Here is a 27206-nt window from a genome sequence, read left to right as displayed (position 1 = left end):
TGTCTTCATTCACTGGTGCAGCATCAGTAAAATCATTTGAATCAATCCAGATTTAAAGTGGTGCCACTACAAAGGTTTGCAAGACAATGGCAGGGACATTCCCAGGAAAACTCAAATTTTCCTTCTCTTCACAAATATTTACATTTACAACAATAAATGAGCCCTAGTTCCAGTTATTGACCTGGGTGTATTTTAACTCAGCAATTTTCACAGATTAGTGATTAGTTATCATTTTTGTGGAAGCCTCTGAGACAACTCCAACACAAGGCAAATGACCATGTAAATCACAGATTTAATTAAGGAACTAGCTATGACATATGTGCCAGTAATTGCAAATGGTAAAATATGGATAGTGGCTGTGATTTACATTTAGTTTGCAGATAAGAATGGCTGAGAATATTCTGGGTCACTAGATGTAGTGGTTGGAACAGCAGGACATTGAGGAGGCCAAAACCCAAGTTAGTTTCTGATGCTACATATAGATTTTGACACCTACATGTTCAACTTGAAATGAACAGGATGACTGTAGGGTAAAGTGGCACCCAAAATAGGGTGCAAGCCTTGATGTCATACCCTTTCTAAGAACTGCAGGAGAACAAGTCAGACAAGTGAGTACTGGGGCCTGGCGTCGGTAGAATATGAGCTACTATAAAAGCCTCTGCTGATATACATGTCTCATGCTACAGCCAAAACTGGTCACTTTATACTTTAGTGGATGACAACCAAGTAAGGTGTGGTGGGGTTTTTTTTGTTTGTTTGTTTGTTTTTTTTTTTTTTTAACAAACCTCGTTGACTATCTTTGTGGCATTAATGGTTTCCTTTGAAATCAGACCAAGTCTGAATTTATACAGAAAAACAAAGTTCAGATGTACTCTACACACAATAGACTCTAGAACAGCATCACCAAATTCAAGGAGGTCTGAGGAACTCAGTCTTGAGTTCCAGAAAAAGGGAGATATTTTAGGAGATAAATTTCCTGGAAGGGAAGGAGATAGTGATTACATGGAAAAGATAGCATGAATGAAAAACTGACTGTAGGTTGCTAAAAGGAAGGAAATTGGGAGGAGGGTTAAAGTGTGCTTTGTGAGCTTAACATGTTATTGCCAGGGAGTTGCTGGGTGTATGGCACATAACATTAAGATTCAGGCTGGCAACCAATTATAGAGATTCATTCGACATAATGTTAAAGTTTCACTAAGGTATAAAATACAGAAGAAATTACCTTCCTGGGGTATCAAGAAATCTTTTCTACATAAAAAACCTTAATTTCAGGCTGGACTGAAACCCTTTATCTTAATTCTGCCTGTTTTAAAATGCTTACTGCCAATCAAAAACTAACAACCCTGAGCTCTGAACTCTCCAATGTTATTTTCTTTAACTGAGTCTGCCAATGGGTAACATTTTACTGAGATCCTTTGCTAGCTGTAAATCTCTAGGCTGCTGCTGCATGGTTATTCTGTTCTGCCTTCACCCACTGCTCTTATCATGCACAGCTCCCCGTTACTGCTGACAGATCAGATTTAGTGATTTACAGATTTACAAGTAGTAAATAGAGTTTCTCAGAAATTTGCACTTGATAGCTAGGATCTCAAGTTATCTCATATTGTATCACTGAGACTTTTCTGTTACAGTGTATTTTCAGACCAACACTAAGAAAAATGCTTTCTTTAATAGAGGTGTGTTTACAGTGCTGTAGTACCAACAAGGTCAAACAAAACTGTCTTCAAAAACTCCAGAGAACATTCAGAAACAACACATCTCCTGAGCACTTAGATCTCAGGTGGTCTATAGAAGTTCGGCTGGTACGTTACAAAGATCAGTGCTCCTGAACACTTTCAAACTCTACTGACTTTTGTAGGAATAGGGAACCTTCAGAGCACTGCAGGACAATGTAATTTTTCAAAAGACACAGACTGGGCCTCAGGTGCCCCCTCATTTGTAATCAGTGAAGCTTTAAACTTGCATCCCTTGAACAGCGTGTGAAAACAGAAGAGTCCCTTTTGCCACAAGAGGCTAGAGACCTTTTCTCCCAGCAGAGGTTCTGCCTCTGGAAGATGTTCTATGCAACCACAGCAGACTGGGGGAACAAAGGAAACGCAATGCAGAGTCCCATGGGTAGGGTTTATTACAGCTATAACTTTTTTTCAGGGTTAAGTTCTCAATGAACAGTGAACAATTAACCTTGACACCAATTAAACATGACGCGATAATGGCAGAGTGGTGAGCAGGCTGTAGTAGTTTAGGGAAGGCATTTTGTCACATGGACATCCAGGTTTGAAACGCCTCTTGGTTGCTTCTCCTATTTGAACACATAGCCTTACACTAAAAAAAGCGCCCTTCTCCCTCAGCCGCAGTATACTGGGAGTAGAATTCATGGTCCCCACAGAGATGTTTACGCAACTATCTTTATCGAGAGAAAATCAGCTGTATTTCAGAACTTTTTAGACTGTAGGGGCAAGAGTAGACAAGCAGATTCCAGATATGAATCCCCCAAAATATAAATGTTTATTGGTTACAATCCTTTCTGATTAGTAACCACAAGTCTTTCTCTTCAAAATGTTAATAAAGAGTGAGATAATTTTTTGGTTTTTTGGTTGGTTTTTTTTGTTTAGATTTTTGGGGGTTCAGAGCTATGTTTTTCACTAAATCACAGTGGATTTGACCTGGTGTAAGCAGAATTTTCAGAAGGAGGGAAGTAAGTTGCTTTTGCATTGTTTAAAAGTATTTTTCCCTGAAAAATGTAAGAAAACATTAAAATTCAAGTGTGATGCCCTAATACCATGTATCCACACTATTTAATCAGCTGAGCTATTACTCATAATGGCGGTTAATGCCATTTTAAACCACATAAATCTCATTTGAATGCTTTTAAACTGCAAGTTTTAATATCAGCATTAGAGAGGCTCCTGCCAGAGAGGTTGTCATTATATGATCATGATACTATGTGAACAGGAAGAGTATGAAATTCTGCCAGTCCTTCAACCCCACCTAGTCTGCATTTCTACTTAGTCCATGAAAAGAACTCTTGCTAGGGCTAATCAGAATTCATCTAACCTTTACAGATTTTAAAAAACAATCATCATTCTTGGTGACTGAAATCTTATTAAAAGAAAGAAAAAGAAATTCAGTTTTTTGGTTCTTCAACTCTATAATTAAAAAAATTGATTTAAATGGAATGAATTTAAACATCAGTGGCCAAGATGTTTCAATGTTCTGAAACAATGCAATATCCTGATATGAATTTCAGAAATGTCATTTAATGATTACATTCTTTTGTAGTATCTGAACAACTAAATTATAAACAGAACAGATTTTGCTGTTCTGATGCATCCAAAATAGACAACTGGAAACTGGTGCAATTTTTCTTGACTTTGAGCTCCTCCAGGAAGGTTTATACTATTTAACTAAGTGAGTGAGTTGGCAAGCACTTCAGACCTCAGGTATATTGTGTCATTCCCAGAATATGCCCCTCTATATCTCTGCCTGTACACTGTATAGGGACCCCAGGTTACTTGGGGTGTTGGCTCCAGTTATCATGTGGTGTGATGAAACCCCTTCTTTTTGTGTTTCGCACAACCAAGTGAGTGCCTGTAACTAAACTAGTGATATTACCACATTGGGAGACTGATGATTAACTGGTTAGTGTTTATGAACCCTTCAAAGACTGAGATACTTTTATGATACTGCTGACTATTCCTTAAACAGGATCTACTGTGATCTTTACACTTCATCAGCCATTTCAGGATATGTACAAATGCTGATGAGCTTGCGGGTATAGAAAGGACCAGACAATCAGATGGTATGTTAATCGCTATTTGCCAAACTGAATTCTGGTCAATATATATGACACTCAAGTGCAAAGTAACATCAGGGAGTGGGGAGCCACCCTCTAAAGCAGTCACACCGAGTGGGATTTTAAGCCATGCTGCACTAGAAAACCATCATGTGCTTCCAGCATGATGCTCTAATAAGAAAGTCAATGCAATCCTGGGATATTTATTTTTCTGTATTTAGTGCAGCGAGTGTATTTAGGTCGATGACACTAAGCTTGGACTGTTGTGGGTAATTTCGGTACATACATGATATGAGTGTCAAAAAATTAGAGACTGATTTAGAGATCATTAATTACTTAAAAGATGACAGTATATAATATCACATAGTGGAAGAAATAGCAAGAACTATGTATTCAGGATATCAATACATAAAAAAAGAGTACTAAGAGGTAATTTGTTTACAAAGTATGCATATAAATCCACTGGAAAAAATTGCCGGGTATAAATGTGTGCTTTAGTTCCTTGGAAAGATATAATAAGAATCAGTAAATTGTAGCCATAGAAATGAAAAAAAGGCATAAATATTAACAATAATGACTAAACACCGGTTGCCCAACCAGAGAAATTATATGCTAGATTCTTCTTTGGGTGTTAAAGTCTTACATTGGAAGTTATATTTTAGCCATTATAAAATGTTTTCAGTACAGGGATGACTAAGGAAAATATAAGGGATAAGCAAGTGAAACATAAGGGTTAATGCCATAGGGAATGTCATGCTAGATGACCTTAAAGCTAAGCACTTGTTTTGTTTTTAATCTAGAAATAGAATAATTTTATTTAAATTAATATTTCCTATTTCACATGCATTCTACTGTGAAGCTACAGCTGTCTGCAAATAAACTACCTGCTGTGCTGTCACACATACATGGAAAGGTGTGAAACTGTACTGGCTTTTACCACCTCATCTCAGGATAATTTAAATGTCATTATATTTTAACTTCTGACACACTCTTTAAAAATTCTTAAAAAATCATGCTGGAAATCTGTAATAAACCCCTTGTCCAATCAAAAGCATTACCAAAATGCTGTGGCATTATTTCCTCATTGATTACCAAAGTGAACAGTTTAAATATTTGCTGTAAATCAGGAAATTAATGGGTCATTGTTAGATTACACAGGACAGGAATGTAATTCCCAAGTTTGCACTTAAATATTTAAAACAGAAACGCAGGTTTTGGTTGTATGTGCCAAGTACTTTTCAAAAATAGATCACAGGCTTCTTTTTGGTAAAACAAACCTGAGTGACCATTTTATCTCATATGCGTGTACTCAAATATTAGAATTTTCTTACACAAAGAAATACAAAGGGCAGAATAGAATGACAATTTTTTAAAAAATAAAGTCAGCATATAATTCTGTGATAATGACCTATATTTCTTATTATCTGTTAAACTGCAAATCCTGGCACCATTCACATTAAGAGTTGTCACTACATAAGTATACTAGATTTCTTTACAATATTATTATCTCTCACCTGTGTTGAACCCTTCATCATTGTCACATTCTAACCTGAATGTAAATGTATAAATCAGCCTTTCACTTCAAATTCATCTTTGTTTTCAAAATGCCATTCATCTTGTTATTAAGGCCTAAATCCTTCTTCCCAGCAAGTAATCCAATAGGATTATCTGCATGAATAAACTGAATGGTGTTTCAGATGACTGTATGTCAGTGCATCTCATCTCAGAGACCCAAAGATTGTCGCTGAAACTGTGTCATTAGTGCATCAGTGAAATCAGAATGGTTTTTTCTAACACAGCCTTAATGACAACAAGCATAAAAAATGTCAGGTAAAGTATTGTTTAGGAATACAAGTACAAAGATTTCCTAGAACTTTACATCTTTATATTTTTCATTTTTAAAAAGAGGAATTATTCACTCTGCTTTAGCAGGTAGACACATTGTGTGTTTTTCTGATTTGCAGAGTGTACAATTCACAGCATGACCAGGGGATTTTTGGGTGGTTAGACAAGAGCCAGCCTCTGAACTTCTGAAGACTTAAGATGACCTTGCACTATAAGAGAGAACCCCCAAAGCTGTACCTGCCAACCCCACCTTTCATGTTCAGTTCAAAATCCTGCAGATTAAACCGGGCTCCAATCCCAGGCACTACTGTTGGGTTCATCTGTTTCCAGCCAAAGAAGCCAATATTGTACAAAAAATCCAGAAGATTTTGCCACCCTACTGCATTGCAGGGTCTTTTAAACACCAGTCACTGCAAGGAGGGGACTGGGGAAATATCTGCGGGTGGCTGGTACCACTGCTCCCTCTGCCATATGGCTCAGGGTCCTTCCATTTTTCTGTCATGAATGATGAAGCTGTTTTCACAATTTAATGATGCAACAAGGGATTTGGATGGGGGTTTTGGTTGATAAAAGGGGGCCTCAGATGTGTGACAAAAATTAATAATGTACCCAAGCCCTTATTATACTAGATTAGATGGCGGGAGGTTGGCTTTTACATATTAATGCTTGATGAAAGGCTTATAATAGGATTTGGTATGAAGGGCACACAGACATACACATACCCCTCCTCCCCTGTACACATATGAATGAAAATAACCTATTTTATCACATTTTAAGAAAGTCAAATAACACTGCTATACTATGGCTTCTGGCCACAGACTGTTATTAAAGAGGATTGGTTTTAAGCAATTCTCTCATGAAGCATGTTCAGCCTAAGACTGGCACTTGGGAATAAGTGTTCCTCTCTAATGTCAAAGGTAGCTTATTCGATCTGTTTCGCTGGGCAGCTGAGTTCATCAACCACTCTAATATTCATGGCATAATCCCAGCTTTGTTAGACCTATGCCATTTTATGCAAATTAAAGGCCAGATTCAGAAAAAAACCACTATATTCTGTCTATCATTTGTGAAGCCATAAACTGTCAGGCTGAGCATTTCACAGGAATATGTCTACAGTAGAGGGGTCAACAGAGTCATCAACAAATTAGCCTATACTAGAGAAAAGTCAGAATGATAATATACGTCATAGAATAGCCAAGCAGTGTCTCCCTATACCTGGTTCATTTTCACTTACTCCATTTCAAATACATAAACAGAAATAGGATTTGTCCCAAGAAGGGTGAGCACCACGATTACAGACTGAAAAGACAACTAGAGTATGAGAAATATTATCAGGAGTCTTTAGGTTACAAAGGAGATGAACAAGTGACATGATAGGTACGTGATCAATAAACATCAGTATAGGTAATACAAATATTCCAAACAAGCGGTTACTTACAGTTTGCAGTCGAGGAGGTAACAATTGATGTACAGGGGAACAGCTGAAAAGAAAACAAAAAATTGTCACATGATATTACCGAGGAAAATTATCCCTTTCAGAAGTCAGTCAGAGCACTGTTTATATTTACATAAATTGGAAGCTAGGAAGTCATCATTAATGGTGTTACATTTCTAGCTTTCAGGCAACCCTCAAGCAATAACATTATCAGCTAAAATATGATTTTCTCTGTTACTGAGAAGTACCTCTATAACTCTCAGATGACAAATGTGGACTTCTGGAACTATTTGGTTATAGAATGGCAGTAATCCTCAAGATACTAAATGCAGAGAACTACATTTACTCTTGACAAGTTATTTCAGGACTGGATATAAAAGTTTCAGAATTTGGCCCCGCTTGCTCAGATATAACTAACAAGAGCGGGATAATGTCTGAAGTTGCGACTTATTTTTGCATTCCATCTTCCTTTGATCCAAATCCTTCAAAATCAGTATCTGTAGAAAATTTGCTACAGTTTACATAAAATTACACCAGATGCTTTCAGACCAATCTGATAAAGAAACTTATTATTTATTGGTATTATATCACCCAGATATGTCAGTACTGTCAAATAACGTCACTCCTGGTTGTCTTCCAGGTCCCAAGCCTTCATGAATCCATACTGCATGTATTATACCTCATAACCAGAATCCCTTTCAGAGGGGAAAAGACTAATCCTCTCTGAAACAAAACCCACATATGCTTCTGACATAGTTCATTCCAGATGCTCTAGCCAACAGATATCCTTAATCACCTCTACCTGCTTTGATACTTCACCCCAATACAATATGTACCCTGGATTTCATGCAACAAAACTGCTGTTTAGGTTGTTGCATAAAACCACTACTGTCACAGTCGCTTTGTTCTGAAGGCATCTGCATTTGCTTTGTGCAGTCCAGATGCAATCAGTTGTAACATGTGGCCTATATGTCAGAAAACACTCCACAAAGCAGTACAGATGTAGCTTTTGAGTCCAACACATAGCAGTTATCCTCCCAACCAGCTCCACAAAACATTTTGAAGTTAAAAACACAGATGATTTCATTGATAAGTGTATTATATATCTCTACATCAACAGAGACAGTTGAATCACAGCCCAAGCCCTGGAACGTGGTATGGTAATTTGAATGAGAAGGTCTTGGTTTGAAACATGATCCAGCAGATTACATACTTAAAGAGCAAGCCATCCCAAAGCTAATGAGCTAGAAGGAATGAGTCAGAATTTTATCTAGACATATATGGATATAATGAGTGTAAAATGAAACCACAGGTTTGAGAGATTCCCCAGCTGAATTCAAACAGGAGAGAGAGGGTTGGTATGGCTATCAAATGTATGAAGAATAAAGAAGATGTGGTGAATTGGGCCTGGCTAGCTTAGTGATCCAAAAGAAAGAAAATAGGATCGCTACTGGGGTAAACTGCAGATTAAACCCGCTAAAAGAAAACAGCATGAGTATAAGATATCTACTGGATGTAGGAAGTAACAAACTGGAAAAGCCTCCAAAATAAGTAGGGCAAATGCTAATTACTTCTGAGATGGAACCTGATCTGCTTATGAAAGGATGATGTAATGCACTTGCTGGTAAAAGCAACAATCAGAATTTAATGACCCAGGAGTCTTTTACATTCTGCATCAATTGCAACGATGCTGTCATCCAACAGTGCCCAAGTTCTTAATAAAATAACACTGAGATATCAAAAATAGGTCTGTGAACCCGCAATGTAAGGTGCAGCCTGAAAACTATTTAGGATTTTGGTTTGACATGTACAAGTCAGTGGCATTGGTGGGGCCTGGAGAATGCAGAAGGTTAAAGGGACTTTCTGTTACTGGTACACAATTGACTTAGTCTCCGCATGGCACTTTACTCTGGTGCTTGATCCAGTCCTTGTGTGATCTGCTTTGCTAAAAGACTTGAATTTTTTGGGATTTATTTATCTTCAAAGCTGGCAGATTGAATCACAACAAATTCAAGTCATCAAAATGTTCATGATCTATATCAAAGGCTTAGAAGACCCTCATCACACTGGATACGGGTAGAGATTCACTTTCTAAGAAGGGAAGTGTTAACTGGCAGCTAAACCCCTGAAATTTCTATATATTCAGTCACTGCAAAACTCAAAGAAAGAAGTTAAAAAGGATGATCACAGATTGTCATTACTAGCAACATTTGCAGAAGGAAGGATTCTGAAAAACTGCTGCATCCCTGCAGGAATTCCAGCTAGCTCCTGCCCTGTCTCTCCCTAGATATTATGTTTAGCTCAAAAAATTAAGCATTTAATCCAGCCTTCAGCCTTGCAGCTCCTCTCAGACAAGAAATTCTTTGGGTTGTACAAAAATATAACAAAATCAGTTCTGTGTTGTGTTGTTGGCCTTTTGCAGGAGGTGGTGTGTCAAAGATGAATGATAGTAGGTAGAGTCAGAATAAAAGATCATAAATTTTAGCAGCCTTGAGCTGACAGAATAGTCTAAAACATCACTTTGCACAATACACGTTTAGCTGCTCAGAGCTGCTGCTGCTCTGGGACTCTCCCAAACAAGCACTGTTTAAGAAAGAACACCAAAGGATAGTCAAGACTCAGTTTATTTTTTATATATGTTTGATAAAATAAGTCTTTGTTCAGATTCTGTAAGGAGAAGGAATAGAAATAGCCAGCTCACCAACCTGAATCCAAATAAATTTCATATTTTTTAATGACAGATTTTTCATCTCATCTTTAAACTAGGTTGGGAAAACTTTGCAAGGAAAATTCATGTTTTCATTCCTTTTTAGTTTCTGCCCTTACCTAACAGAGGACTCTCACCCTAGACTAGGAAAAAAGTTTGATCTTGTTTACAAATGAAGTATTTTCTCAATACAGATACTTTACCCAATAAAAATAATGTCATCCATAATATGATCAGTATTCCTGTAAACCTGTCTAGTGCCAAGGTGTGTGTCCCGGAAAGGAGCATGGGCTACATTTTCCATAGGTTTCTGTTTACAGTCAGAATAAAACACCTTAATTTGGACCACATATTCAGAGAATAGAGACATAGATAATTGTGAAATTTGTTGGTTATATTTAAAAATGGCGCAACTAGAAATATACGGAATTCTGACAGCTGAGGAATTGACTCCTCCCCATACACATATGAAAGGGTTTCAGCTTTATGGAGTCATTGTAGCAATTTTCACTCCCAGTCATTGGGGTGAAAGGATGCTTCCAGGCAGGACCCCTTGCTTTCAGATAGTACACGTGTAACCCAATATGTCACCCATCTGGCAGCCAGTACTTGGCGTGCATCTGTGCTCCCACTGTTCTCAGCTCACTTTTTGAGCTGGCACTTCTTCCTGTCGAGAAACAATAATGCACTTCCATGCAGAATGCTCATGTAATAAGAATTGTATGGAAAAGGTAGATGAGGATAGTGGGGCTGCACAGATGCACAGATTAGAAATCCAGAGATGAAAATAAATACATTTCTTTCTCTTTAGTTTTTCCCCAAGGAGAAAAATGAGCCAACTGGCTTGAAACCCAAAAAGATTAATTCCCCCCTGCAACCTCATTCCATTCTAAGCATTTTTCCTGAGATGTTAGAGTCATTTCCTTCCTCTGCTCCCATCCTAAACGTCTCTTAGTCAAATATGATTTTGCTATTATTACTACTTGTATTACAGGAGGACTAAGTCACAGCTCATGACCTTCATATAATGCCAATGTCAGTAAAACACTGAGGATCAATGTTAGATTCTGTCTTTTGGGACTGAGTCTACCAAGTCTAGAAATAGAAATAGATAAGCAAAGCATAAATCTTTGTTTCAGGGCTTCTTCTGGTCACTTACGACGACTAGGATTTACCTTTTTTTTCCTCTCCTTGACATACTACTTCGGTATTTATTAATTTGTCATCTTCTGTATATGGTTATTTTCTTCTATATATAACTACACAGTTGGAGATTTCGGGTCAGAAAGGAACTTTCCCCCAAGTCTAGGGGCTCCTGAAGGCACGTCAGGGCATTTTAATTCACTCCTGATGTCAGAGCCAAGAATGATGGCATTGTCATTGGCCTCTCCTGCTCTGTCTCTGTGGCATACTGTAGTTTTCCCAGTTTACTTTCAATCTACTAAAGCTCTTCATTTGTGCCATGGCATTAAAATATGTTTTGTGGAGCTTGAAGTGTGCCCAGGATGAAATGGATGGAAATTCAGCAGCACAGCTACATGGATTTCCTAGGCTGAGCTCAACCCAAGGGACACCACGCAGCAAGGCTTGGCTCACTCTGTAAGACATGTGAACTCTAGTGGTGGTTGTGCTCGAGGTATAAAGTCTTCTCCACAAATCCATGCCACTGCAGAAAGCATGACTGAAAAAATGCACGGCAAGGCATGGCAGTGTTAAGACTGTGTATCCTATAAGGGCCATACCTATCTGCGTAATTGATCTCAGAATATCAAGAGGACAAAGAGTTATATGCATAAAAGATGCAGTGGGGTGTGGGGTAGGAATGAACGCTCCTGAAACAGGCTGGAAGTCTTATTTTAAACAGGGAACCATGTCTGTCTGGGAATGAATATAATCCATCTTCAGTTGCAATAAATAGAACTATGGAATCCCATATACTGTCAATTTGCCATGGAAACATAAGGATCTTAAAGAACAACATGTTTTCTAACCCATTGTTGGAATTAACTTTGTAGCAAAATTGAGCAAATGAGAATTGTTTGAGAAGTAGAAGTGAAACATAACATCATAAAAATAGCTTAATAAACGTGAGAAAAATCTAAGCAAAAAAAAAAAGAATGATGCAATTTTGGGGTTTGTTGTATGGGTCGGTAAAATGCCTTAGAATTGCCTTAGAAACAGTCAGAATGTTTCATTTCCCAATTAAATATATTCAAATGTGAGCAGAATTCAAATATACTTATATTTATTTTAGCTCAAAATCATTCTTATTTGTTCTAAATCACAATAAATATAGTTAGCTGAGATATTTAAAACAGTAAAACAGTACTTTTGTAAAAAAACCAGATCTATATCACAATACTCTGTTAAGAAGAAGAATTTAGTATTTATGGGGTGAAATAAATACAACAAGACAAAAGAGCACAAAGAAGAAATACTGATTATATTTATGGATGTGCATAGGGACATGCAAAGCAAATGTAGGAAGATGTATTTGCTCTTGATTAAGAGTTATAGAGGAAACCGACTCACTAAAATAGCCACGCACTAAATTCATGGTGCCGCTTTTAATATGCATTCAAGAAAAAGGATTAAAAAAAAGCTATTTCTTACAAGATTCATAATTTGATTTATTTTACCCTTAAATCAATAGATTTTTTTTGGGAAAAATTGATCTATTTTTGAGAAGGCTGTTCCTATAAAGCATAGTTTTGAGAGAGAATTGACTTACAAGTGACATTGTGGTATTATTTCATCATCTGCTCCTCGATGTAACTAAATATTCACTGGTACTTGTGTGTCTAAATACAGGCAAGGTTTTCATTTGGAAGATGCATGTCTCTGATCATTCCTTCAATTACATATTCCTTTCTCTTCTCAAAGGAACAGACTCAAGGAAACAGCTTCTCTTCAGTGAACGTGGGAACAAAGGCAATTCTGGGAAACACAGCTTTCAGTCATAGCAAACAGAAGCTGATTTCAAATACAGAACTGAAAAACTAGAGTAAATTTTGTTGAAGAAACTGTTACGTACCATAATAATTTTTTAAATCTCATCCTTGTGAAGAGATGGCATTTTTTAATATTCTATCCTAGCATGATTTTAAGAGGAATAGTGATTTACAAAGAGTTTCAATGATTCACACTAGCTAAGAATCTGGTCCAGCAAGTCTATGCTCAATCTCAAATTTAAAACTGTATTGTTGCATTAAGCATTTAGCTAAATAGCTATGCAGAAAAGAAGCAGGAAAGGATACAAACCAGTCCTTTCTTCCTGCTTAAAAGCAAATACAGATTTTCTTGATGAACCTTTAGAACAGTTACAGTCCGTTGCTCTTCAAAAATTGTTAATAGGAACATCTAACTTTTAAAAAGAATTTGTAAAAATCACAAGCAAAGTTCCTATGAGTCCCAAACTCCTCTCATTAATATTAAAGAAAAAAAGCAAATGAAAACCAAGACACTATTATGGTTTACATGAACATATGGGGGGATTAAACTGTAAGGAAATGAACTGCACGTACTTTTGGAGTAGGAACTTACACATTAAAGAAATCAAGAGTAAAGACAGAATTCAGGCCAAAATAGTTCACACAGTGGAACACAAACATGTGCATCATCAGTTCCAGTAAATGTATTGAACATGCTGCCAGACAAAGCCAGAAATGTGCTGCACAGCCAGTTAGATGTTGTTTAACACGAGATGGGGATCATAGGGAACACAATGAGGAGACCAGATTTAGAGCTATTTAACAAAGCTTCCTTACTGTGCTAAGAAGCATTTTTTCTGCTGTCCTTTGTCAAATAGAAGTGCAGCATATTCAGTTTGCTATTTAAAGATTCGTATCAGGCTGTAATTTTAAATAGAGAATGTGAAACATAGATGTCTTTGAGGAGAATTTTCATCCTGAAACTTATTGCTGCTTCCTGCTTTTGTAGTCCAAGGTCTGTTTCTCACTAACTTATGGCCCTGTACCAATTTCTGAAGAACACATGCTAAGGTTAAAGGTTTCTGTCAAATCAGTTCCACATCAGATACTGTGATGTCATATGTTAAGCCATCTCCAGGATTTGTCTTAGCATTACATAGTTTTGTATAAAGAAAGTGGCCATTCATTGCTACTGGTTTCATCCCTTTGCATAGTCCCACTGGAAGGAAAATGAGGGGGGAAAAGGGTTATTTTTACAATAAAAGAATGAATGCACATAAAAAAATCATATAACAATGCTGGAGAAAAAGCTTCCTCTGACAAGGGCCAGATATTAACTGAATCAAATTAAAATTCAGTCAAAGCAGTGGAATTTTGAAAATGAATCATCCCTTCACACTTTTGTTCTTTTTTTATTGAGAGATTGTAATGCGCTTTATTTGAAGCAATTCCTAGGATGCTGTTGGAATCAAAATCAGCAATATTCAATGAGTAGCCTCTGAGAAAACAGCAGAAAGAATGTTCTGTTTTCTGTGGATATGTGGTTCCAGACTGATTAACTTTTGTGTCTAAGGAAATCTCAGCTCTGTTTGAAATTCTTTCTGCTGCTTAGGCATTTATAAAAGTGGATTCTTTTCCAGTTTAGAAGTAGTGGATGCATGGTGCTACTTTTGTACAATTAAAGCAGTTACGAGAGTCTCTCTTTTACTTGGCCACCTGTTTTAGCAAACCATTTGGAGACCTAATTTCTAGTTTCTCCAGAGGGTGGTGAATTCAATCAGATTTGGTTGAAATAGATGTGAAAATTAAAGAAAAGAGTGGGCAGAATAAGATCTATACTTGTGACTGTGTAAGCTGTATTTCTGTAGGAAATTATGCTACAAAGATGTATACATCCATGTTTGGTCTGGGTCTTACCAGACGGGCTATTACATGAGATGGAACTAATACAGTTTAGTAGTTTGTATATTCCCTACATAAAGGACATATGTGTAAATATATATAAAGTGATATGTGAGCATATGTGGAATAAGTCAATTGGAACAACGCTGAAACTACTTCCTCTCCTCTTTTTTTCCCCACCTTTGCAGAGTATTTGGTGCTGCTATACTGCTGACGTCCTCCCTCAACATGTTAATACCGTCTGCAGCCAGGGTGCACTATGGGTGCGTCATCTTTGTTAGGATCTTGCAGGGCCTTGTAGAGGTATGGAAAAATTATAGCATAACCTGTAAATGTGATATGATTGTTAGCCTTTAACTAGCAATTGTAACTTTTTGGGGCAAATAAGAATTGCTTTCAGTTTATTACTGATTTTCAGCATAATAGATTTCAACGTATGAATTACAGCTATTTAATTTTCCTTCATCTATAAAATTAAACAGCAAAATTTTCTCTTGCTAAAGAAGCCAGTGAGATATGTATTTAACACTGAAACTTCACTGAAATGATGTACTGCATAGGGTTTATACTGGTGCTGTTCTCAACAGTTATTTGCTGTCCAGCCTCACAGGTAATAAAGAATTAAGCTTTTATCGTAGGCCTTGACCATGTTGTTGTTGGAATGAATGGGAGATTTACCGTAACTTAACAGAGAAAAAAAGTGAGCCTTCCTTCTAAATTTATTTGTTTGTTTGTTTCTTTAGTGAAAGACAGACTTTTAGGCCTGTGATCGCTGGTTCTTTGTTTCTCAGGCCAGTTGCATGAGCTGATTTTAACTCGGGCACTTTATTGTATAAAAGGAGTCCAAAAGGGTGCAGAATGGGCCTGAAAGTTAGGTAACGGTCAATTAAGTTCTTGAAGTATATCTGTATAAATCTGGATCCATTCCTGAATAGTGATCTGCATGTACAGAGGTGTGCTTGACTGCAAAGAGGAGAGGAACAGAAGCAAGTGGGTAATTACAAAATAAAATAGCTATTTGAGACCCCCTCATTTCTGTGATGCTGTTCAAAGGAATTGTGAATGCAAAACATCCTTAACAGGACCACTTGAAGAAGTTTTACAATAAATCATGGCAATCTTAAGATTAAGTCTTTAAATCTTTTTTTTTTTTTTTTTTAATTGACAAAAGTACTGAAACAAACATGAAATTGGTTATAGGACATTCTTTCAAACCAAATTAATTTATTTTACCACCTTTTGCATATTGAGACTGATAAGCTCAACATTTATGGTAACTTCAATATTTGCAAAAAGTTACTAAGTTTTTCTACTTTTTGCATAGGAAGCAAAACATCAGATTAAGAGAAAAGTGACTCTACATAACTGCATACATCATGATTCCTAAAGAAGAATTTTGTGGAAAATTTCTCTACATTTCCTATTACATTTTCTAGAATTGCAACAGTTCAGGATGTGATTTTGTTGTTGTTTTTCTATTATTAAGTTAAAGGCTAGTTTTGAAAAGAGATCTAAAAAGTAACTGGTTTAAAATCAAACCAACTAACATAATTCAATTATGTGCTTTAAGTGCTCAAGAAGGTTCATTAAAGACAAAGACAGTGAAAACCTTCTCTCTTAACATTATGTTTTTAAGTTCTTATTGATCTTATTTTCTAGTTCTAAAGCAGTGGAACAGTAATCTGTATTTCGTAAATGATACTTTAAATGTTAGATCAAAAAAAGCTATAAGGCCACCAAAACAGGGCTGAAGAAATCAGCCCAGCATTAGAAAGACTCCAGAGGGTCTCTGTTTTCATCCTGCCCTTGACTCTGGTACTTGTGCATTAAGTTTCTTTCTTTTTAATTATTTGCAATTCTTTCCTGGAAGGAGGAGGGGACCAGAAGGAAATAAGTATGTTTTATATCAGTTTCATAAGGCCACTTGAATGATTTGGAGTCCCATTTCAGCTTTAGTAGAAACTAAAGTTTTTCTATGGCTGTTCTCAAACTGTGCTATAGAAAACGCAAAACATTCTCAACTTCTTGTTTGTAGCAATTAAAATATCATGCAAAGACAATGAACTGAGTAATTGATCATCATTAGCTAACTTGTGGCACACCCATTCCCCAGGGGGTCACCTACCCTGCCTGCCACGGTATTTGGAGCAAGTGGGCCCCCCCATTAGAAAGAAGTAGGTTAGCAACCACTTCCTTTTGTGGTGAGTAACTTTCTATTTTTGTCTTTCTTTCATTTGTCCCGTAAAAGTATTTTGAGACTGATTTTTGCTCCCTTTTCATCTACATGTCTTGTTTTGTAGGTTCCTATGCAGGAGCTGTGATTGCAATGCCTTTAGCTGGAATTCTAGTGCAATATACTGGGTGGTCTTCTGTGTTCTATGTGTATGGTATGCAGTTTTGCTCATCTCACTCCAATATTGTATGACCTTACTCTACCTTTTCTAAAAATGTAAAAGCTACTCTTAAGAGGCCAAAAAAAAAGGGAAGTGGGTCCATAAAGCTAAAAATACAGCCAAGAAAAGGACCAAAAAAAGAACAAAATTTAAAGGAAAGAGCAGGAAAGCAACATTATTAAATAAGAAGAGTACCTAGTTTTTGGTGAAACCTTTGTCATTTCTAGTACAAACAGTGCAAACTGCTATACAGATCTCTATAATCTCTGATCATGTAATGTTACTTTTTCATTTATACAGCTGTAAGTTTAGAGTACCTGCCCTGATTGAGGTGTCCTGTTTTTCATCTGAAGACCTATATAACTTTATTCACACTAGTTGTTCTACCTTAACTTACACTGATGGAAAAGAATGTCCCAAAGGAGTTCATTCTGCAGTGTAAAATTGATGTGACTTGGGGAGAAGCCTTACAGAAATTTAATAAACTACTCAGGAAGTGCATTGCTATGTTGAAAACAAGGCCACAGTCTTGTATTTTGTAGGTAAAAAAATATTAGTGCAGTAATCAAACAACAGTGGCTTAATGCAGAATAGAAATTCATTTACAGGTTGGTGAAATGAAATGGAAGCTGTTTCATTGCATTGTGTTGTACAAATTGATGTTAAAATACCAGTGAATATTCACTTCCAGTGAAATAATTCTGAAATAAAAACCAGAGGACTTCACTGTGCTCCAGTGAATGTATTTTGCACCAGTATTCTTTACAGGATCTGATTCTTTGTTAGAACGACTCAATGCAGAAAAAGTAACAACAATTGCCATTTATATTAGTTATAATTATTCACAGATTTTTTTTCCTTGTTTGCTGCTTTACTGTGTATTTCTTTTTAAAGTCCTTCTTTCCATTCCAAAGGGAGCTTTGGTATAGTCTGGTACATGTTTTGGCTTTTGGTTTCATATGAGAGTCCTGCAAAGCATCCTACAATCACAGATGAAGAAAGGAGATACATAGAAGAAAGCATTGGAGAGAGTGCCAACCTCCTAGGTGCAATGGAAGTAAGAATATTACTCATACACTGATTTCCTATGAGATAGTCATTAAAAAAACCCAAACAAACAGAGACAAACAAACAAAAAAATTAAGCACCCTTCCTCTTTAGGACAGAAAAGCATTTTTCTGAATTTTTTTTGGGGTAGGGAGATCTGAAATCTGCTGATGAACTTCTGGGTGGATATTGCTTCTGCACAAAAAAAATATAGGTTCCAGTTCTTCTAGAAGATCACTCATGGAAATTATACCTTTTTTTCTACTCCAAAGTATCAAAAAGAGCTACAGCTGTGTTTGAAATTGCAACTTTATTGAGACTTTTATAGTATCTTGAGTTTAAGCAGTTAATTTCCTTCCTATATAATCCTTTCTGGAAGGTTTTCCTCTTCCTAAAGTAAACTGGAGGAAGAGCACTATTCAGTGTCTCTTGAAGTCCTCAGAACATCAGAAAAAGCAAATCCTGACTATTCTATTTGCGAGAAAGACTACAAGTTACAATACAGCATACTAGGAGATCCATAAAAATATTCCCCATTATCGTGCTAATTTTGCTGGAAACATGCAATCAAACTTCTTATGATCTGACTTATTTCTGTGCTGGTCTAGTTCTCAAGAATTCCTAAAAAAACAGCTGTTACCTCAGAGAATTATCCAGCCACTAAACAATCCTATCGTGTAAAATAATAATTTTCTTATTTCTCTAACTATTGAAAAGCTTCAAAGAAACTGTCACCATGCTTACTGACTCAAGAAAATATATATAAAAAAATTTTAAGCCTCAGTTCATCTGCTGAAATTTTTACACCATCTATTCCCAGCAGACCCTCACTACCACTCTTCGTTATGTTTTCTAATTGGTGAGAACATTGGTTCTTGACTGAACTCAGGGGAAAAAAAATTCTCTTAGTAAAAAAACTTGGATCCAGATTAAATTGGGAACTGGAAATATTACGGAGTCTTTTCTTTGATAGCTGACATTTTTAGGTGTTCTTGAGGGAGTGTCTGGGTTGATATTTCAATAGCGTTCAGCAGTATTCATGGGTTCTTATACCTGTAAGTGCCTTGGAAAATCTGACATGAAGTGAGATACTTCAGAGGATGTCCATACATTTATAACTTGGGCTGGATAATTTCTATCTTGTTGTTGCTTTTTAATTAAACATTTTTTGGAAGTGATTAGTTTGTATCAATAGTTCAGTTGTTTCCAGAGTATTTAGGCTGAAATTCTTCCCATTGTATCAAGTAAGCTTTTCTGGCTGGCTTCTCATTAAGTGACAATGGATCCTTAGCTTTCACGTAAGTGTAATTTAATCCGTATGCAAAGTATTGCAAATATCCATCTATGGGCTGTTTTGCTTTGAAGAAAAGCCAGCATTCAAATTGACAGTAGATTAAATTCAGCCTGAAACCTTGCTGAAGCAATTTTCCAACACTCATCTGGGGCTGGATCCTGTATTTGGATCAACACAGATGGGCAGAACCCTGGGCTCATGGAGAGGTGCTGGGACTCAGCAGGATTGTAGTTCTTCCCATCTGTCTTTTTCTTTTTTTTTTTTTTTCACCCCATTATGTGATTTATTTTAAAAATACAATAACACAAACAAAAAATATATTGACCAAGCAGTTTCAGCTAAGGCTTGATAAAAAAACCATTCAGAATTCTGGGATTAAGATTTAAATGCTAAAATACATGCTTAAAATAAATCTGGATGAATTTGTGTACCTACAGTGTAAAATATGACTGTTGCCTTAGATACAGCAACATTGTCTTTTGAAGATATATTATTATTTTGGACTTAGACAATCATGTTCACGTGATTGAGATAATGGCAGTTGTGCATGAGTGTTGTGACATAGCTGAGTATCACTGAGTTTCTGACTTCTGCATTTTGTAGTTATTTTTAATTGCTTATGTTTTGAAATTAAATCTTGGTCATCCAAATTTGGTTGCATGTACTTTATTGTCATTGGAATTCAGATACATAAAGCTGTGATTGATGAGTCTTTTGGAGTACAGGTGAAAAGAACAGATAGGGGAAGGGAAGAAAGACAGTTGATAATGATTGAAATGGTGACTGGATTCCCCTTTCTATGTTTCAGAAATACAAAACTCCATGGAGAAAATTTTTTACATCTATGCCAGTCTATGCAATAATTGTTGCAAACTTCTGTAGAAGCTGGACTTTTTACTTGCTACTTATTAGTCAGCCTGCTTACTTTGAGGAAGTGTTTGGATTTGAAATAAGCAAGGTATGTAAAAATAATGTAAAGCTTTTAACTTAGCAAAGTAAATATCAGAGCTACATTTGTGATATTTATTAGGAAGAAAAAAGAAAAGTGTTCTGCATCTTTATCATGGGTTTTCTAGTCTTAAATCTTATCCTTCCCCATTCCTGTTCCCTTGACCAGCACATATAAGTGAAGTAACAACAATGACAAAGGATTGAAGAGGGGAAGTTGAAGGCAGGATGAGATTTAGTGATGATCTGCTTGGGGCCGTATGGCAAAAAGACCTTCAGCTAAGTGCTTGAAACCAGATCATGCCTGATATTAGTAAGGTATCGAGAGACCCATTACGCTTCTGTCCCTTACACCCCAGGGGATGCAGGATCCCACTGAAGCTGTAAAGAAAGCATTGACGAGTGGCTCCATTTTTCCAAGCGCATTTTACAAAGCAGGACCACCTAGTTTTAGGAAGGATAGTACAATTTATCACCTTTCTATGGTCCACTTTAATGTGGTGAGAACTGATCCTCCTTTTTCACTTAGGAAGCAAAAGAGATGGTGGCAAAATATGACACATAAGGATGATCTGAGGTTCCACATAATTCATATGAATTTTGAATAAGACCTGTAATGTAAATATGGATACATGCAAACAAGCCTTCAGAGCTTACAGTAAGCTTTCTTGTAACACAGATTTCCTTCTTGTGAAAGTGATGGGGGCTTGTGCTTTTGAGAGACCTGTATTGTTTTGATATTGTTCTGTGAGGTATTGTCACCCTAAATTGTGGTGTAAGTGACAATTAGATGCATAGCTTCCAAAGGTTCACCGTATTATGGAATATTGTCAAAATTATGTAACGCTATCCTGCATTTAAAGATGGGTTTCCTTCTGTAGGTGGAGTTATATCAAGAAGCTTCACTGTGCTTGAAACATCATCTGTTACACATGGAATAAAATGGTCACATCCTATAGAATTAATCTGATCATTTTGTTCTAGGAGGTTTTTCTTAGAGTGTATTCAAAGAAATGTGGAACTTTGTAAAGAATGACAGCAAAGTCAGTTTTCACCTGCTGTGGATATGGATGCTCATAAATGAATAGCTGTCATTTAGCCAAGAACACCTCAAAGCAGTAACTGCAACACCATAGTTACCTCATAGTTAATACCTGGCTGATTGGGAGAAACACCTATTAGCATGAAGCTAGCTGTCACAACCTAGTTGCCACATATAAACTGCAGTGAAATACAAAACTGTACAACTTTAATTGAAAAGTAGAGAAAACTTGTTTGTTCTCATGGAGTCTGTCTGCTCTGCATGCTGGTGTAACTCAAGTCAGACTCCGGGCCAGCTGATATGCTCTCCAGACAAGAATTACGCAAACCCCCCTGTGCTTAAGCACTTGTTTAGACATACTCAATAATCAGAATTCCCTGTTAGAAGAAAAGCTATGCGTACTAAACCCAACTATCTGCAAGGCAGTTATGTTGACAGAAGATAGCAAGTGGCAGTTTGTGCCATGCTCACAGGTACCCTGTCCTGCTTTGAAGGAACGGTCTTCAAATATGCTATTATATCTTGGAACAGTCACCACATAATTACTGTGTCTTACTTTGCTAGTATGTATAGCATTTTTAATGTTGTCAATGGATATTTAGTGAGTTATCTTTCACTACGTACAGAGTTTCTCAGACATATCTTTTGCCCACGTGAAATTTGAAGCTTGAGGGGTGGTCAGAAGTCAAAGGCAAATGGTGATTGTGCATGTGAGGAATCTGTCTGGACATGTTAGATTTGCAGGGCAATGCTATGCCAAACACATCACCCCCAGAAATGTAGTAATTCAGTTCAACACATTTGATCATAAATTTTCTGAAAAGAAAGGGCAGAGGGACTATAAGCCAGGGGAAAAAAGCCATTAGCTTAAACATAAACTGAAAACGATTGCATACAAAAAGTGTCACGGCATCAGAGGTTCTTAAAAACTCTTCCTGTCCTTCATAAATTTCCATGACAACTTGAGATCACACCAGTTTTGTTCACTTAATAAACAAAGGTAAGATTTTCAGTTTTAGCACATAGCCTGACATTGAAGAGAAACAATTAATTAATTGCTGAATGCTTCAGAAAATGAAGAATCAATATTTTCTTATGGTTTATACTCTACTAATGCTAGTGATTATTTTAGGTGGGTATCTTATCTGCTGTGCCGCATTTAGTGATGACAATTATTGTTCCTATTGGGGGACAAATTGCAGACTTTTTAAGAAGTAGGCAGATTCTTTCAACCACTACTGTGAGAAAGATAATGAACTGTGGAGGTAAGTCTTCCTATTTTATTAAAAAGCTTCTCGTACAGATTCAATGTCCATATAGGATGCTGTATACAGTAACCAAACTGCATGGGTTTATGTATTTATGAAGCAATGCTTCGTGCATTTTTTGTGCATTACAGATGTAGTTCCTAAATAAAAGTAAACACAGTTGTTCATATTCCCAGGTTCAATATAGATGTTTGGTATTTGAAAAAGCATTTAGACTGTTAAAGAAACAGATGAGCTTTTTGGGGGTAATTTGCCTAACCTTAGCTACTTACTGAAACTTAGCTCCTCAGCTAAACACCCTCTGCAGTAAAAATGCCCAGACTACCTGAGATTACATAGCTGACTGGAGAGGTTAAAGTTACGTGAGCTGAATCCTAGCTGTGATAAGGGCTGCAAAATTCATAAGCTGATTAAGTGTATATTCCCATTAGGGTTGGCTGGAATGACCTAACAAAATCAGAAGTATTTCTTTTCATCTTAAGACTGACAGGAAGTAACAATAAATTAGCATACAAAGAACAAAATAAGGATTATTTGAGATAGCAAGGGCATGTGATTTTTAGGGATGAAAGAAATACCTGATTATATTCCACTCTGAGGTAATGTTTGCCTCTGTCTTCCTATGAAATATTATCATATCCTAAGGCCTGTGATATGTGAGAGGGAATTAAACCTGATGCTTGGTTTTCCTTATGATTTCCCCAGGTTTTGGTATGGAAGCAACTCTTCTTCTCGTGGTGGGATATTCTCACAGTAAAGGAGTGGCTATTTCATTCTTAGTGCTTGCTGTAGGCTTTAGTGGATTTGCCATATCCGGTAAGATTATATTACTGTTATTAGTAACTTATTTTAACCTATGAGATAGAACATCTCATTTGGTTTTTATTCACCAATAGTAAGTTAAACAAAACTCAGAATTCCAAATGACATTATTTATGATCATTACTAAGGCATGTACAATTAGTAACACATTTTAGTTTCTGTTTTCACTTACTCAAGCGCTTATTTTGGGGACAATGAGTTCTGTCACTTCAGAGAAGTGTTTTTTCCTAAGATTATTTAAATAGTTACTGCCTAAATTTCAACAGAATCAAGCTGCTGGAAATGCAAGAAAACAAACAAATATTTATAAAAATAATTAACAAATCTTGTCTAGATAATGTCTTTTTGCTCCCTTCATTTTACCACTCAAGAACAGAAGGGAAATCCCTTCTGCTGGTCTGTGTGACAAAAAGAAAAATGTGGGCAACAGGAAAGGGAAGTGGTACAAGCTGGAAGAAGAAATGACATGTTATTTACAGCATGGAATGGTCATGAATGACACTGTGAAATATGAACTTTATCCCTGCTTAAGTATCTTCTGGGTTCTCTGCTCTGCACAGTCACTACTGGTATTATTTTTTTTTTAAACTGCAATTTTGGGAAGAAAATACATTAGTTATGCTTTTACAATATATTTTTGCAAGAAAAAGAAAAGCCAGTCTCCCTAGGATTATTTAACCACTACAAGCCTTTTAGGGAAAATGAAGTGCAATTAACCAATCCAAATACGTCATAGTAAAATTGTCAAGTGATAGCATTACTTTTCAGAACTGAAGTAATGCTGTGCTTTTCACGTGAATGTTTGCTGACCTTTGTATTGCAGGATTCAATGTCAACCATTTAGACATTGCCCCAAGGTATGCCAGTATCTTAATGGGGATTTCTAATGGAGTCGGGACCTTGTCTGGAATGGTTTGCCCTATAATTGTTGGAGCAATGACAAAGAACAAGGTAAATGGCAGTACAGTTTTCAAAACTTCCAGTTTAATACGGGAATCCAGGTTTCAAATAAAAGATTTTTCCATAATACAACTTGCCAGGGCATCTGTATTAAGAGTCTGGGACCTCCAGGGGATAGCATCCAGGAATGTGGAAATTTGAAGCATGCTTCACTATATGCTTACCAGGTCAAGGTTTTTTAGGTTAAAGAAAAGAGATTTTTTGAAAGAAAGATGCATATAAATGATAGGAAACTGGACACTTAGATGTTTTAGCTGTGCTGACTATCACAGCCTCAATCCCTAATTTAAATCTTTCAGCTCAGAAGAATTAGATAAGTCTATGCACTAGTCTGATTTAGCAAATTTCTTCTTACAGACACGTGAAGAGTGGCAGTATGTCTTCCTCATTGCCGCTTTAGTTCATTATGGAGGTGTTATCTTCTATGGCATATTTGCTTCAGGAGAGAAACAACCCTGGGCAGACCCTGAACAGACAAGTGAAGAGAAATGTGGCTTTATTCATGAAGATGAACTTGCTGAAGAGACAGGGGACATTACGCAGAATTATGTAAATTATGGTACCACCAAGTCTTATGGTGCTACAACCCAGGTCAACGGTGGCTGGCCTAATGGTTGGGAGAAAAAAGAGGAATTTGTACAAGAGGAAGTACAAGACTCATACAACTACAAGGAAGGAGATTATTCATAACAAACCTAAATATTGGTTATATTTTGTAGTGTTTGTGATTAAATTCATTGTGATTGTTTGCACACAGAAATAAAATGTGGTATAAACATGTAAACACATATCAAACAGGAAGGTCTTACTGTAAAAAAAAAAATACATCAAAGTGCAATCTGTATGAGTTGTGACATGTCATCACTTTCATTAGGTTATATTTGTTCTATAAACATTAGAGTTTTAAGGGTTTACTGGTCAAAACTATAGAGGCAATTAGATACTTGCAGTATACAAGAGCTAAAACTCATAACTAAGGATTAAAGCACAACTAAGCAACCAAGTTGGCACATCTAATGCTCTTTTCAGAAAGCCAAAATTACTTGATCATTAAAAATGCACTTATATATTTGTTACACTGTATTGAAAGAGATTGTGTTAAATACACACGTTTACTCAGTGCAATGTAGGAATTGTGTGTTTAGTCTAAGACAAGAGCTTTCTTAACAAAGAAAGGCTGAGTCCTAGGCGTTTACAGAGGATTGATCCAGTTCCTTTAATGGTAATTGTGTCAAGCCTAAAGAAAAAATAGGACATACTGTATGTTTATTGTGAATACATGCTGCAGGCTACTCTGTGATAAATAAAGGAGTTATTTAGAAGTTTTATACTGAATGTTTGGGCACAAATTCTTATTTCTATTCTTTACAGAATCTTAAGAAATTATGGATGTTGTCATGTTCTTCCCTGTATTTATCAACTAATACAAAACCAATATGTAATGTTAAGTCTGACTATACATGCAGACTGTCAAATCCCTTTATTAAAAAACAAGCTTTACTATTCTATTCTTTGCAGTATATGCCAACTTTGTACTGGTGACTTTAGAGAGAAGAAACCCGATATAACCTAGAAAAAGATATAGTCTTTTACAAAATTCCAAAGAGAAATTTACTATGAGCAAGTAGCCCTATGAAAAAGGATGTATTTGTTTTGCAGAATATTTTGAAGCCAATAGAAGAAACAGAGAATAATTTAATCCTTATTCTTCCCTTAATAGCTTTCATATTTTTACACACCGTGCCACAGTTGTATACATAGATATAAGTTTATTGAAGATACTGTAATTATAGAAAATGTTGCTATTTTAGAAATCCCTGAAATAAAAAATGTATTTGTCTTTCAATTAAACCTAATAATAATGGACACTGAATATGAGTAACATATAAACTCACAATAAACCAAAGTGGTAAATAACTAGTGTTGGGTTGAAACAAGCCAACAAGCATCACGCTTGTCTTTTTAGCATAACTCAACAGTGACTGCAACATTAGTGTACCAAGCAATAAGTGCAATGCATTATGAAGTGCATAATCTTCTAGACTATATATTAACCTTCATTTAGCTTGTTGTATATATTTGGGGTTGTTGGGATTAAACCAAACTGAACCAACTGAAGTTAGCAACACCAGACCACTTCTTAATACTCTAAAATGACAACAATGATCCATTTCTTAATTCAATCAAATGATTATTATTGTATGTAATAATCCATTCTGGATTCTTGGTCTGTTCATTGTATTGTGCTAGTGATTGGAAACCCTGCTACCGCAATATACAACTTGAGGATTGTTTCTTCTCCTTTTTTTTTAATGCAAATCATACCTTGACCTTAAGAAAAAAGTATTTTGCTTTGTGCCTCAAAGTGATGTAAAATGTGACCATAGCTTTTGCTGTGTTTAATGAAAAAGATGTGGACTGTGTCACTTTTGTTGCTGCAAAAAGTGTTAATAAAATGCTCTATTTATCCTTTTATATAAAAAAGGACCATTGTAGTTTCTTGTCATTTTTTTAGATGCACTTTAATATAGATGACTAATATTATAGTAACAGCAGAACAAATTCTGCTACTGATGTGGAGATAATATGTTATGTCCCAGCTGGGAGCTATGCTGAATACCCGATGTCCTTCATTGTCTACTCTCTCCTCTCGCCATCACAGGTGTGTGGTGGGAAAGGGGCCTAACTCCAAATTGTTGTTCCTCCTCTCATAAGGATGGCTGGAGTAGGTGTGGAAGAGAAAGGAGCAGAGGGATCAGTGTGGCAGCCAATGCAGTGAAACTGAGAAACACAGACTAGTCTGTGTTAGCTAAAGAGCTG

The 27206-nt window shown here is 36.4% G+C and overlaps 1 protein-coding gene across 1 annotated transcript in view; it reads left to right on the top strand.

The window, feature by feature from the left end:
• SLC17A6 (solute carrier family 17 member 6) overlaps positions 1-26870 on the top strand; it is a 33427-nt gene extending 6557 nt beyond the window's left edge. The window contains exons 4-12 of the mRNA XM_037403126.1: positions 14801-14915; positions 16726-16813; positions 16913-16999; positions 17920-18062; positions 20155-20304; positions 22469-22601; positions 23310-23420; positions 24250-24377; positions 24744-26870. Of these exons, the coding sequence (XP_037259023.1) occupies positions 14801-14915; positions 16726-16813; positions 16913-16999; positions 17920-18062; positions 20155-20304; positions 22469-22601; positions 23310-23420; positions 24250-24377; positions 24744-25076 (1288 nt within the window). The 3' untranslated portion in view covers positions 25077-26870. The remainder of the gene's footprint in view (positions 1-14800; positions 14916-16725; positions 16814-16912; positions 17000-17919; positions 18063-20154; positions 20305-22468; positions 22602-23309; positions 23421-24249; positions 24378-24743) is intronic.
• Positions 26871-27206: the final 336 nt, after the last annotated feature.

Source organism: Falco rusticolus, chromosome 10, assembly GCF_015220075.1.
Source record: "Falco rusticolus isolate bFalRus1 chromosome 10, bFalRus1.pri, whole genome shotgun sequence".
Classification (NCBI taxonomy): domain Eukaryota; kingdom Metazoa; phylum Chordata; class Aves; order Falconiformes; family Falconidae; genus Falco; species Falco rusticolus.
Note: the sequence above shows the minus strand (reverse complement) of the source record. Positions and strands in the feature narration are given on the sequence as shown.